This window comes from Heloderma suspectum, chromosome 5, assembly GCF_057233095.1.
Source record: "Heloderma suspectum isolate Gila_16-S chromosome 5, 16-S_ref, whole genome shotgun sequence".
Taxonomy (NCBI): Eukaryota; Metazoa; Chordata; class Lepidosauria; order Squamata; family Helodermatidae; genus Heloderma; species Heloderma suspectum.
This window is the reverse complement of record NC_139462.1, coordinates 140,522,205-140,536,581: the sequence shown is the minus strand read 5'-3', so window position 1 is coordinate 140,536,581 and position 14,377 is coordinate 140,522,205. Positions and strand designations below refer to the sequence as shown.

The 14,377-nt window shown below is 45.4% G+C and overlaps 1 protein-coding gene across 1 annotated transcript in view; it reads right to left on the bottom strand.

Moving 5' to 3' along the window:
- INVS (inversin) overlaps positions 1–14,377 on the bottom strand; it is a 140,408-nt gene that overhangs the window by 74,994 nt on the left and 51,037 nt on the right. Inside the window, exons 4-6 of the mRNA XM_084857631.1 lie at positions 12,746–12,919; positions 10,979–11,146; positions 9,534–9,714 (exon numbers count right to left, since the gene is read on the bottom strand). Of these exons, the coding sequence (XP_084713757.1) occupies positions 9,534–9,714; positions 10,979–11,146; positions 12,746–12,919 (523 nt within the window). The remainder of the gene's footprint in view (positions 1–9,533; positions 9,715–10,978; positions 11,147–12,745; positions 12,920–14,377) is intronic.

The window sequence follows — 14,377 nt, the reverse complement described above, 5'->3', positions numbered from 1 at the left end:
TACCCCTGTGTTTATTTCCCCCCCACTGTGGAAATGATGACTGCAAGGCTCCTCTGTGCAGGGACCTGCATATTTTGCTTATGTCACTGCATGCATGTCACCATGCACAGTAATGGCCCTATGTAAAGAACAACAACAAGTTAATGAAGGAGGTGAAAGAGGAAGTTACTAAAGGCAGAAAAGTTGGGCTTGTCTGCTTTGCAGTACATATAATTGTTCAAAAGAACATTTTCTCATTTTCCCCAGTAACAGAGAAAGCGCAGCTATGAGTGGCTGGGTAGTCCTGCCCTGTGAGGAATCGTGACTTCCTGAACTGAAGTGGTATATCTGTGATCTGTCTGGAGGGAGACGGTGTGCTATTAGTTGATTAGTTGCTGACTGGGATTGAATTGTGGAGTTTTCTGAGGCTTGATTAGTTGTTCAGTGTGACTGGAATCTTTTAGAATTTAGTATGTGTGTTGAAGAAGTGGGAGTGTCTGGAGGGAGCCGTAGAGGGAGGGCTGCTATAGAAGTGGTAATGGGTAGACAGTGTTATGGCAGCAGGGGGGCCAGAACAACAGCTGAAGGGAAGGTGATTTTATTTCATTTATTTTATTTACTTATTCTACTTTTAAACTGCTCAATAACCAATTTCTCTGTGTGGTGTACAATACATTAAAGCATTACAGTACAAACATTAGAACAAAAATAAAAAGAGCACAGAATAAACCCAAGATAAAACCAGCAGCAGAGAATTAAACAATTACCGCATCATAAAACCAGCAGAATACAGTACTAAAAGCACTGAAATAGTTCTTAAAATGCCTGGGAGAATAAAAAAGTATTCATCTGGTGCTGGAAAGACCATAATATAGGCACCAGGTGAGCCTCTCTAGGTGGGCAGAACATTCCACAAATGGGGTGCCACCCCTGAAAAGGCCCTCCCTCGCAGCCACCCACCATTCCTCATTTGGTGGTGACACCTGGAGGAGGGTTTCAGATGACATCTTAATGTCCAAGTAAGAGAGGAGACATTCGGAGGAGACATTCCTTCAGGTAACCCAGCCCAATCTGTTTAGGGCTTTAAAGGTTAAAATCAGCACTTTGAATTTGCCCCAGAAACAGACTGGTAGCCAGTGCAGATGGAAAAGCACTGGCATAATATGATCACATTTGCCAGTCTCTGTTAGCATTCTATTGGTGTACCAACCAGCCCACTACCCAACAGTCTCCTTGCCTGAGCTAGGAGAGGTGGTCTTGGATGTGGTGTTGAGGACTCTGAAGCTTTTGGTTTATATGGACCAACATCCATGCCAAGACTGCCTTATCTGGAGCAGCTCAGGATTTCATGGCTACCAGGAGCAATCATGGGCCCATCTCAAACTATATCTCATCCAATGCATAAGGCAGGTCACTGTAGCCCTATTCAGGTGTTCTGTACCTGAATAGGGCAACACACAAATAGAGGGAGAGCTCCAGCTCTGCCCCTCTCCTTTGTCATGCTTTGTCACCCTCTACTCATGGAGGGTGACTGTCTGAAGAGGAAAGCCTCCTGTATCTATGGAGACTCTCCATGGCTCATGTGGAGAAGCTTCATGGATACAACAGGCTTTCCTCTTCAGACAGTCATCTGCCATGAGTAGAGGGAGAAGAAAGGCAATGAAGGAGAGGGTTGGGGCTGGAGCGCTCCCTCTCCTCATGTGTTGCCCTATTCAGGTACAGAATATCTGAATAGGGCTTCACTAGATCTGGTTTTCTGTATTGGACTAGAGAAAAGTAATCTGTGAATGGGGGAGCACAGACAGACCGCTATCTGATTGGGTCTGGATTACACACTGCCTTAAACTTCTGCCAGGGTGGTGGCTTTGATGGTTCACCCCTAGAGATTTACTGATCCAGATTGTTTTCTGTTGGCTCTGGGGGATTTCCCTACAGATTCAGTTGACATTCCTGCTGAGGCTCTAGGCAATTCTTGGAATTGGGAGATGGCTTGAGCTGGAGATATGATTATTCCCAAATATCCTCAACCAAGCCTCAAAGTTACTTCTACTCCATGGTATTCTGTGGAGCTGAGGATGATGAAACAGCAGGTTGACAACTCAAGAGCATATGGCAGAAAACTTGGAACAAATACAATTGAAACCAGGTTAAAATCTATCTTAGAGCCTATTCAGCAGTGGTGTTGGCAGTGAAAAAAGCCTATTTCTCCACCACCATTGCCTCTGCTCAACATCATCAGAACTCTTTCAGATAGTTAGGACTCTGCTTAAAGCAACTTCAGTAGATCATCAGGCTGAACCATCAAATGCCCACTGTGACCAATTTGCATCACATTTTGCAGATAAAAGCACTTGCATCCACTCTAAGTTAAATGCCATAATTTTGACAGAATCAGAGATGGATATAGCCAAAGTGCCATCTGGTCCAATTGTTATGGATACTTTTCAGCTTGTACAGACTGAGGATGTTGACAAGCTGCTTAGAAGGATGAGACCAACCATGGATCTTTGCCCATCTTGGCTTTCGAAATTGGCCAGGGCTGGACTTATTTTATGGGTATCAGTATTGGGAATGACTTGCGATCCCAATGGTTTTGGAGGTTGTTTGTTGTTGTTTATTCGTTCAGTCGCTTCCGACTCTTCATGACTTCATGGACCAGCCCATGCCAGAGCTTCCTGTCAGCTGTCACCACCCCCAGCTCCCCCAAGGTCAAGTCTGTCACCTCCAGAATATCATCCATCCACCTTGCCCTTGGTCGGCCCCTCTTCCTTTTGCCTTCCACTTTCCCTAGCATCAGCATCTTCTCCAGGGTATCCTGTCTTCTCATGATGTGGCCAAAGTACTTCAGTTTTGCCTTTAATATCATTCCCTCAAGTGAGCAGTCTGGCTTTCTTTCCTGGAGTATGGACTGGTTTGATCTTCTTGTAGTCCAAGGCACTCTCAGAATTTTCCTCCAGCACCACAGTTCAAAAGCATCTATCTTCCTTCGCTCAGCCTTCCTTATGGTCCAGCTCTCGCAGCCATAGGTTACTACGGGGAAAACCATTGCTTTAATTATGCGGACCTTTGTTGTCAGTGTGATGTCTCTGCTCTTCGCTATTTTATCAAGATTTGTCATTGCTCTCCTCTCAAGAAGTAAACGTCTTCTGATTTCCTGGCTGCAGTCAGTGTCTGCAGTAATCTTTGTGCCTAGAAAGACAAAGTCTGTCACTGCCTCCACGTTTTCTCCCTCTATTTGCCAGTTATCAATCAAGCTGGTTGCCATAATCTTGGTTTTTTTTGAGGTTTAACTGCAACCCAGCTTTTGCACTTTCTTCTTTCACCTTCGTCATGAGGTTCCTCAGCTCCTCCTTGCTTTCAGCCATCAAAGTGGTATCATCTGCATATCTGAGATTGTTAATGTTTCTTCCAGCGATTTTAACTCCAGCCCTGGCTTCATCAAGCCCAGCACGTCGCATGATGTGTTCTGCATACAGGTTGAATAGGTAGGGTGAGAGTTTACAACCCCGCCGTACTCCTTTCCCAATCTTAAACCAGTCCGTTGATCCGTGGTCTGTTCTTACCATTGCTACTTGGTTGTTATGCAGATTCCTCAGGAGGCAGACAAGATGACTTGGTATCCCCATACCACCAAGAACTTGCCACAATTTGTTATGATCCACACAGTCAAAGGCTTTAGAATAGTCAATAAAACAGAAATAGGTGTTTTTCTGAAACTCCCTGGCTTTCTCCATTATCCAGTGGATATTGGCAATTTGGTCTCTAGTTCCTCTGCCTTTTCTAAACCCAGCTTGTACATCTGGCAATTCTCGTTCCATGAATTGCTGGAGTCTACCTTGCAAGATCTTGAGCATTACTTTACTAGCATGTGAAATGTGTCACTGTTCGATAGTTTGAACATTCTTTGGTGCTTCCCTTTTTTGGTATGGGGATATAAGTTGATTTTTTTATTTTTGGTATGGGGATATAAGTTGATTTTTTTATTTTTTATTTATTTTATTTATTTCATTTCTATACCGCCCAATAGCCAAAGCTCTCTGGGCGGTTCACAAAAATTAAAACCAAACAACACACAATAAAACAATTTAAAATGTATAGAACATTAAAACCACAATATAACAATACAATCACAATAAAACCGAGCAGCAGTGCAGGGGTTTAAAATACAGATTTAAAATAGCAAAGCTAAACATTTAGAAAGCTAAAATGCTAAAATGCCTGGGAAAATAAAAAGGTCTTCACCTGGCACCGAAAGGAATACAATGTAGGTGCCAGGCGAACCGCATCCTCAGGCCTCAGTAACTGAAACTCATCCAATAAAACTGGACCAGACGGTGCTCTGAACGCCTCTACCAATGGAACTGCATTAATCGTGGTGTCCAATTCATGACGAATCTGAGCGACTTTATCTTCAAAGTGCCGTGCAAACTCGTCACAGCATGCTACCGAGGGTTCCACCGTCTCTCTCCCTGGCCCAGAATGTAACAGGCCGCGAACCACTCGGAAAATCTCCGCTGGACGACACTGAGAAGATGCAATGCTAGTGGAAAAGAACTGTCTCTTTGCCACCCTCACTGCCACAGAGTAGGCTTGATAGTGGGCTCTTACCTGTGTTCGGTCAGACTCAGCACGAGTTTTCCTCCACCTGCGTTCTAGCTGTCTCCCCTCTTGCTTCATTGCCCTCAGCTCAGGTGTATACCAAGCAGCTGGCCAGGCTCTGCTCAGAGGGAGAGGGTGCTTGGGCGCGATCGTGTCAACTGCCCGAGTCATCTCTGCATTCCACAGAGCGACCTGGGCTTCGACAGGAGCACCAGCCATACCAGCAGGAAAATCCCCCAGAGCCCTCTAGAATCCTTCGGAATCCATTAATCCCCAGCCTTGCAGAGGGGGAAGGCTGCCAGGAGTCTAAACCTCAGCAGGAAGTGATCTGTCCATGACAAAGGGACAGATGTTAATTCCTCCACTTTCAGATCACCATCCTCCTGCCCAGTCGAGAAAACCAGATCAAGCATGTGTCCTTTTATATGCGTTGGATGACATGTTGGGACAGCCCCATGGTTGTCATGGCGGTCATGAAGTCCTGAGCCGCCCCAGATCCAGCGGCCTCGGCATGGAAGTTGAGATCCCCCAGGACCATCATCCTAGGGGTCCTCAACACCAAGTCCGAGACCACCTCCGTCAGCTCAGGCAGGGAGTCTGATGGGCAGCGGGGTGGGCGGTACACCAACAGAATCCCTAATCTGTCCTGGGTACCCAACACAAGGTACAAACACTCAAGATCTGCACTCGAATGAGCAGGAAGCCTGGAGAGGGAGACTGAATTCCTATAGACCACGGCAACTCCCCCTCCCCAACCTTCAAGTCGGTGTTGGTGCTGCACGGAGTACCCAGGAGGGCACAGCTGGGAGAGAGTGACCCCTCCCAGTTCCCCCACCCAGGTCTCAGTAATACATACCAGGTCAGCCCCCTCATCCACAATCAAATCATGGATGGAAGAGATTTTATTTTGGGCCGACCTGGCATTCAGCAGCAGCACCACCAGACCCAAAGGCAAGCTGGTAAGGCTGCCAGGAACCACATGGTTGGGGGAAGAACCAGAAGAGGGGACAGCTGTAAGGTGTCTAGCCCCTCTTCTCCTCAGCTGGCCTGTTAATCCCCCAACGCCATACCTCCCCCTGCCCGTGACCACAGTTATAGTGGCACACACACACCCCCGACCCCCTGAGTTGCCCAATAGTCCTCCCAGGCACATATTAAAATGTTAGGGTATAAAATGTTCAACAGTATAAAAGAATATAAAAGATAAAAGAGATAAAAGAGAACAGCAGCTAAGAAGGAGCAGATAAAGTCCACGTTTGCCCCTTTCTCCCTCGTCTTTAAAGCTGCTGCCCTCTGCTGCTGCTATTTGCTGCTGGTATCTGTGGCTGCTGGTGTCTCTGGAGGGGCAGGTGGGTAGGTCTTCAGGTCCTATTCTACGTGACTCCAAGTGCGACGCTAAGTGTGCACTTAGCGTCGCACTTGGCGTGAAGCCGAGGCACTGCCTCTGGCAGCCCCGCCTTAAGTACCTGTTGGCGGGGGCAGAAGCAGGCTCAGGATCCACCTGGTGCAGCTGCTGGCTGGTCCTCCTTCCCCCAGGCTCCTTCCCCAGCAGCCTCTGGCAGCCCCGCCTTAAGTACCTGTTGGCGGGGGCAGAAGCAGGCTCAGGATCCACCTGGTGCAGCTGCTGGCTGGTCCTCCTTCCCCCAGGCTCCTTCCCCAGCAGCCTCTGGCAGCCCCGCCTTAAGTACCTGTTGGCGGGGGAGAAGCAGGCTCAGGATCCACCTGGTGCAGCTGCTGGCTGGTCCTCCTTCCCCCAGGCTCCTTCCCTGGGATTTTTTCCAATCTGTTGGCCATTCTTGTGTATTCCAAATTTGCTGTCATATGGCATGCATCACCTTGACAGCATCATCTTGCAAGATTTTAAACAGTTCAGCTGGGATACCGTCATCTCCTGCTGCCTTGTTATTAGCAATGCTTCTTAAGGCCCATTCAACCTCACTTTTTAGGATGTCTGGCTCTAGCTCACTGACCACACCATCAAATCTATCCCCAATATTATTATCCTTCCTATACAGATCTTCCGTATATTCTTGCCACCTTTTCTTGATCTCTTCTGCTTCTGTTAGGTCCTTGCCATCTTTGTTTTTGATCATACCCATTTTTGCCTGGAATTTACCTCTGATGTTTCTAATTTTCTGGAAGAGGTCTCTTGTCCTTCCTGTTCTATTATCTTCTTCCGCTTCCGTGCATTGCTTGTTTAAAAATAACTCCTTATCTCTTCTGGCTAACCTCTGGAATTTTGCATTTAATTGGGCATATCTCCCCCTATCACTGTTGCCTTTTGCTTTCCTTCTTTCTTGGGCTGCTTCCAGTGTCTCAGCAGACAGCCATCTTGCCTTCTTGGTTTTCTTTTTCTTTGGGACGTTTTTTGTTGCCGCCTCCTGAACAATGTTGCGAACTTCTGTCCATAGTTCTTCCAGGACCCTATCTACTAAATCTAGTCCCTTAAATCTATTCTTCACCTCCACTGCATATTCATTAGGAATATTCGTGAGCTCGTATCTAACTGATATGTGGGTCTTCCCTATTCTCTTTAGTCTGATTCTAAATTGTCCAATAAGAAGTTTGTGATCTGAACTACAATCAGCTCCAGGTCTTGTTTTTACCAACTGCATAGATGTCTGCCACCTTTGGCTACAAAGGATGTAGTCAATCTGATTTCGGTGTCGACCGCCTGGTGAAGTCCATGTATAAAGTCATCTCTTAGGTTGTTGGAAGAGAGTGTTTGTTATGCACAGTGAGTTGTCTTGGCAAAATTCTATCAGCCTATGTCCTGCTTCATTTTGTTCTCCCAGACCATGCTTGCCTGTAATTTCAAGTGTCGTTTGACTACCCACCTTAGCATTCCAGTCTCCTATAATGAAAATAACATCTTTTTTTGGCATACTATCCAAAAAGGTGCTGCAGATCCTCACAGAACTGATCTACTTCTGCTTTTTCAGCATCTGTGGTTGGGGCGTATATTTGGATCACTGTGATGTTAAATGGCTTACCCTGAATTCGACTTGAGATCATGCTGTCATTTTTTGGATTGTATCCAAGCACTGCTTTAGCCACTTTATTATTAATTATGAAGGCTACTCCATTTCTTCTGTGGTCCTCTTGTCCACAGTAGTAGATCTGGTGGTCATCTGATGTGAAATGGCCCATTCCAGTCCATTTCAGTTCACTGACACCCAAAATGTCTATATTTAATCTTGACATCTCCCCAATAACCACATCCAATTTGCCCTGGCTCATAGATCTTACATTCCAGGTTCCTATGGTGTGTTGATCTTTAGAACATCGGATCTGTCGTTCACCACCACCACCATCGGCTACTAGCCGTCCTTTCGGCTTTGAGCTAGCTGCGTCATCACATCTGGGGCTAGTTGAACTTATCCTCTGTTCCTCCCCAGTAGCATTTTGACCATCTTCTGACCTGGGAGTCCCATCTTCCGATGGTATACTGACATATCTCTGGTTGTACTGATCCATTTAGTTTTCATGGCAAGAATACTGGGGTGGGTTGCCGTTTCCTTCCCCAGGGATCGTATTTAGTCTGACCTCTCTGAGAGAGCGCAGGACAGGAAGGCCTGGCGTGCTATGGTCCATGGGGTCACGAAGAGTCGGACACGACTGAACGACTGAACAACAACAACAACAACTCTGCTATGACCTTACCATCTTGGGTGTCCCTTCACGGTTTAGCTCATGACGTCATTGAGGTGCTCAAGCTCCAGCACCACGACAAGATAATGATCTCCTTTGCTGAAGGGTTTTGGAAGTGGTAGTAATAAAACCACTTCTGAAAAAAGCCAAATTTAGATCCTATGGCTTTGGAAAATATACTTTGGTCTCTAATTTGCCATTCTGAAACAAGGTCCTCAAGAGGGTGGTATCTTGTCAACTCCACACAGTCTTGGAAGAGACTGAATATTTAGATCTATTTCAATCTGGCTTCTGGCCGACATTTGCAACAGAAACCACTTCAGTCACCTTGGTGGAGGACTTATGTTGAGGAATGGACAGGGGGAACGCAACCATGTTTGTTCTCCTGGAGCTCTCAGAGGCTTTCAGTACCATCAGCAATCTTTCCGGTCTCCTTTTGATTGTCTCTCTGGGATGGGACTTGTGGGCACAGTGTTACAGTGGCTCTGGTCCTACTTGGGGGCAGGGTCCAGAATATGATAGTCAATGACTCCTCTCCACCTCTTTGCCACTGGTCTTTGGGATGCCTCAAGGTTCCATCTTGCCCCCCTCCCCCCATGCTTTTCAACATCTACATTAAACTACTGAGTAAAGCCAACTGGAGATTCGGGCTGAGGAGTTATAAATATGTGGACAAAGCACAGCTCTTTGCCAGCCCTATCATTTCCAGGTAGGGCTAGGAAAGAATCTTGTCTGAAACCCTGGAGATTTGCTGCCAGTCAATATAGTCTTGGGATGGGGAACCCTTTTTTTCCCTTTGAAGGCTGTGTTCCCTCAGGGGAAAGTAGTCATACTCATGGGGTGCATACCAGCAGTGGGCAGGGTTGAAGCTGGTGGTGGGTGGGGCCAAAAATACATGCACCTCCTCTCTCTCTCTCACACACACACACAATGCCCAGTGCATAGCCGCTTTCTCCTGCTGCTCAGCTCTTTTTCCACTGCTCAACTGATCAGCGGGAGAGGGAGGAAGAGACTGTGGGAAGGGGAGGTTTAAACCTCTCCTCCACATGTTCTCCCCTCTCCACCATGCTGCTCAGTGGTGGGCTGGATGGGGAGGCCCTGTGGGCTGCATCCGGCCCACAGGCTTGAGGTTGCCCACCCCGATGTAGACAATTCTGAGCTTGATGGACCAATAATTTTTCCACTCATCCCAGTCAAGCGCCTTTTCTCAGGGAGAAGGCTCCAACTTAGGAAACCAATATTTCCTGAAACGCGCTGACACTTTTGCCCAAAAGAATTTAGAAAATCTTTCATTCGGTATTTACCCAGTAAAGCTGCCCAGTGAAGGGGAGTTCGAAATAAATTATCGTAAGAGGTCACATTGCAACCTTCATAGGCGGTCAACAGATCAACAACAGCCACATTCCCATCAGCGACTGCAAAGTGGAGGGGAGTTTGTCCTTCATAATCTTGCCAGTTCAGCAGAGATTCAGTTGGAGCAGCATCCTAGTTTGTAAAAATGCCAGGTAAATATGGTATACCGACCTATAAAAAATAACAGTAGCTACCTACAAATCACTGATACTGAACACATTCATCAGTGTAATCAGAGGACAACAAAGGCAAGATGCTTTTATAATTAAAAAGTTAGAATACATTTGCACTTGTTCATGATATTTAAACCCAAAATTCCCTTAGGCTAAAATCACACAAGCATTTTAAAGAACTTTATCACTTGGGGGTCTTCCCCTGCTTCAGCTAACGTGCATTATCACTGTTCACAATTTGCTTTTCCCATTTTAAATGTATATTTATTTATTCATTTATTTAGTAGATCTATATCTCGCTTTTCATCTATAGTCCTCAGAGCAGCTTACAATTATAAAATACTATGGATGCACCAGGAACCTCACATTCAAAAGAAAAAACGACAACAGCCAGCCCTACTGCAACAGAAGCTGTTATCTGATGTTCCTTCCCACAGGGCATTTAGTGGTATGGGAGGGGCCTTGTCCCTGCAGGCCAAATGGGCCAGACTGGCAGATGAAATTAGTCTGCAGGCCAGAGGTTCCTAATCACTGATCTAGTCTAGCCTGCAGCTCACTGCAGAAAATCCAGAGCTAAAGCATCCCGAGCCTCTGCTTGAAGACCTCCAGTGGGGAGAGGCCACCATCCGTCTAGGACCTTGTTTCCCAGCAGAATTGCACTCCCTCCTTCCCACCAAACAGCTGTCTTTCTCTACAGAATCACATCCTGGGCAACCTGATGCAGGGAGTGCGCACCACTTTTTCTGGCTGAAATGTGCTTCTCCTGCAAGCTGTGAAACAGCTGTCTGGTGGGTGGGGGAAGGAGTGTGATTCTACTGGAAAATAAGATGTGTGGGGTGTGTGCACCTTGTTTTCCTGCAGAACTGCAGGAAATCCAGCAGCACTGCACTAGTGGGGTCTGGTATTTGAAGAGTACTCTCTTGTCCACTGTCTCCCCCCCGCCCCCCGTCTTTTCTTCTCTAGGCTAAACATACCCAGTTTATTCAGTCTCTCGTCATAAGACCACTGAATATTCTGGTTGTCCTCCTCTGAGCCTCTTCCATTTTGTCTATATCCTTTTAAAAGTGTGGCACTAGGAACTGGACAAAATACTTTAGATGGTGTCTCACTGGTGTAGAATAAAGTAGGATAATTACTTCCAGTATTATGTGTGATGAAAGAATGATTGCCACTAAAGAAAAAGGTTACATCCGTGTGATATATATTTGAACAGAAAGCCTTACCAAGATGCATTTGACAGTATGTACTGCACTGGGATCCTTATGGTTAGCTGCCCAATGTAGTGGAATTTTTCCTTCAATATCTGGGATTCCAATATTAGAGTCATGTTTGATTAGAAGTTTCACATGCTCTGGGTTATTGTAATAGGCACTCCAGTGAAGAGCAGTTTGCTGGGAGTAATAGAAGAGACACAGATTCTTGAAAAGCACATTAAAATGAAATAAACTGCATGCTACATTTGTGAATTTAAGAAACCACTTAGATTTTGTAAGAGATTTCTTCAGCATTTTTAAACAAAGTAGCATTATAAGACATAAACAAATTATTTACATATGACATGAAACTTTTACAAATTATGAAGGCTAAGAATAGTTGAAAGTGAGGAAAAAGCTGGTTAATTAGGGGCTCCTGACTTACTTCTGTTTAGTCTCTGGATGTCACCAATTATACAGCCATGAACTCAAACCTATCCCCTACTGTTTATCCCCAAGTTCAAGTTAAGAATTCTTTGCAAGCAGGCAGTATCCTGAGAAACTGGGGCAAGTCAGTACCCTTCTGCCCCTTAGCACTGGTTTCATCTGTTCTGGATTACTTGTTTCAGCAAAAAAAGGTAAGTTGATTCGAAGTGACAAACCTGAACCAATAGTTAATAGTGGAAACTAACATACAGGAATGTCTTTCATTGAATCTACAAAAATGGCCATACTGACAAATTGCCAGTGGAAAGGAATTGCATAGTTATGAAACTAGCCAATGAGAAAGATTTTTAGGGTGCTTTCAGATGGACAATTCAGAGCTACCAATCAAAAGACACTGAACAGCTATTCCATCTTTCCCTTCTTAATAGATGTTTTGTGTTAAGAAAAAAAGACAGAAGATGCGGTGGGGAAACACAGGAGGGTTACAAGTGGAAGACACCCTTGCCTGGGCCTCTCATAAAATTCTGTGTCTGAGGCAAGGCACAATAAAAACCTCATCTGGAAGCAGCCTTAGTTGCTCATGTAATTCAGATAGAACACAGTGCAGAGATTGCAATGTGACATACAGAAAAAGCCATTCAAGTGCCCAGGCCATTAAAAATGTTAAGAGTTGTATCCAGATTTATGCTGGGTCAAGTGCACTGGTGGAAGTGGACTTCCCCACCCCCTCCAGCTCCCTGGAAATGCTACAGAGAATCAGGAGACCCTGCTGAATGGGGTGAGCTGTGGTGTATGGAGGAGGGGAGATCCCCAAAAAACGGGCAGAGGGACCTTCTCTGAGAAGAGCCCTTCTGCTCGCAGAAGGGAGATACTGGATCCAACCCTAAGTGTTTTTAACTAGAGAAACAAAGTGTCTGTTTTGTGAAAAACAGGTTGCTTTCCTATAGATATCTGTGCTGTCATACACATAAGTTCAGCAAACACAAACAACAAACATTGGAACATTCTATAGCTCTAATCAGGAAACTTGTTCTCATGTCTTTTCCTCTTGAGGGAGGTTTGAAGCCAAATGCACAGGCATGGGATGAAAACTCATGGAGAATGCTCTCTGAAATGATGCTCCCATGGAGGTCAGAAGAGACCTGAATGGGAAGGCCCACCCCTCAAGGCATATACAGTTCATTGCAAACTCTCCTTGAGGGGAAGGGACATGAGCATCACTTTCCTGGCTATAGAAAGTTCCAAGATTTGTTTTACTCAGGTGCAGAACACATATGTGAGACTGTACAAAGACCACCTAGAAAAATGAGAGTATTACAGGGATAGTAAAAACTAGAAAGCATTTTTTACCTTGTTTTTGTCCTGTGTATCTACTTCTCCTGGTGCCATGTATTTTAGCAACAAAGCTAAGCACTTTGGACTCTTGTGCCGGGTAGTTAAGTGTAAAGGAGTAATTTCTTCCAAATCCTTCTTCATCCAGTTTGCTCTACGAGCAAGTAAAAGTTTCATAAAGCGATAGTTTCCCTAAGTAATTTATAGAGGGGAGAAAAGATGGTGGTTAATTTCAACTGGATAAGTAATATGTAAATAACAGGTAAATAATAAATAATAATGTTTTTGAAAGGCAATCATTACAGGCAATGGCAGGTTATAAAGCAGCGATGGACTACAGTTCCCATAATTCCTAGTCAGCATTGGCCACGCTGGCTGGGGATGATGGGAGCTTTAGCCCAGCACATGTGGACAGCAACAGTTGGGGAAGGTTGCTATAAAAGGATGCTGAGAGTTTGCAAAACATCTAGGGTCAGTCCTGGGTGGTTGGTGTCAGGATTAGACCCAGGCTTCCTGTGGTTTCAGGTGATTCTGATTCAGAGGCGGAGCTAGGAGAACAGTTAGGCCAGAGCCTCCATGAGTCAGGAAAGAATCTTCCAAGGCCTTGACAAACAGATGGGCCTGTTTCAGACACCACCTCCCCATCCCATGGAAAAGCAAGTTCCCTCAGGGGAAGAGGAGGAGGGGCAAGACTTGGTTGATGCAAGAGCACATGGTTGTTTGAAGAGGGCGGAGCTTGAGAGTGAGTTGAGATGCTCTGCCAGGTTAGCTACCCACCAGAGCCAATGCAGAAGGGAGCCACCCTGAGGAAGTGGCTTAGGCAACCTTTCGGGCCTTGCCGTAGGTGCCTATTGTCAATTTTGTGGCAACTCTTCTACCTTGCTAAGGCCTTCTGTATCAGAGAGTTCAGGATTAGCTATTTAGGCACTGGGGCAGTCTTTGAGTTACACTGAGTCTGTATAGTGGAAAGGCTTGCTGTTAGCTTAATAAAGCAGTATTTGGCTTAAAGTTTGAGTCTCAGTTTGTTGATTGCCTAGAGGGAGGGCTATAGTTCTGATAGGTGGGTTGGCCGGCAGACACACACAGAGAGAAAGAGATGGTGGGGGCGTGCTGGCTGGCAGAGAGGGAAAAAGGTGAGGAAGGTGGGTCAGGTTGACAGAGGGAAAATAGTGCATTGGCAGTTAATTTAATAGATTTGGGGGGAAACTGATTTGCGGAGTGATCTTCCTAACTATTTGGGAGAATAAATTAGGGGGAGTAAAATAATTTTAGAGGAATTTATTTAGAAGTTATTTGTGAAAATGAATTGGCTTGTCTTCCATGAAACAGGTGATCTACTGGAGCAGAAAAATGTGGGTTCAAATAAATGGTTTTGAATTTTGGGGCTCAGCCCCCCACCTCTGCCTTAAATTCAGTTCCTTGTATTCAGTTTGTGAATGGGCATGCCTCCATGTCAGGCATTTTGTGATGGTGCCCATAACTATAAAAATTCTGAATGAATCCATAAATGTTGGGGACCCCTGATCTAAAGGATTTTGTTCCTAAATAATCCATTTTCTTCAATTTGCCTTGACCAAGGTTTCTGAGAGAAAAGACTGCATATAAAAAAAGCATCCTGCTGTAGTATTCTGGAGTACAATATTTACAAAC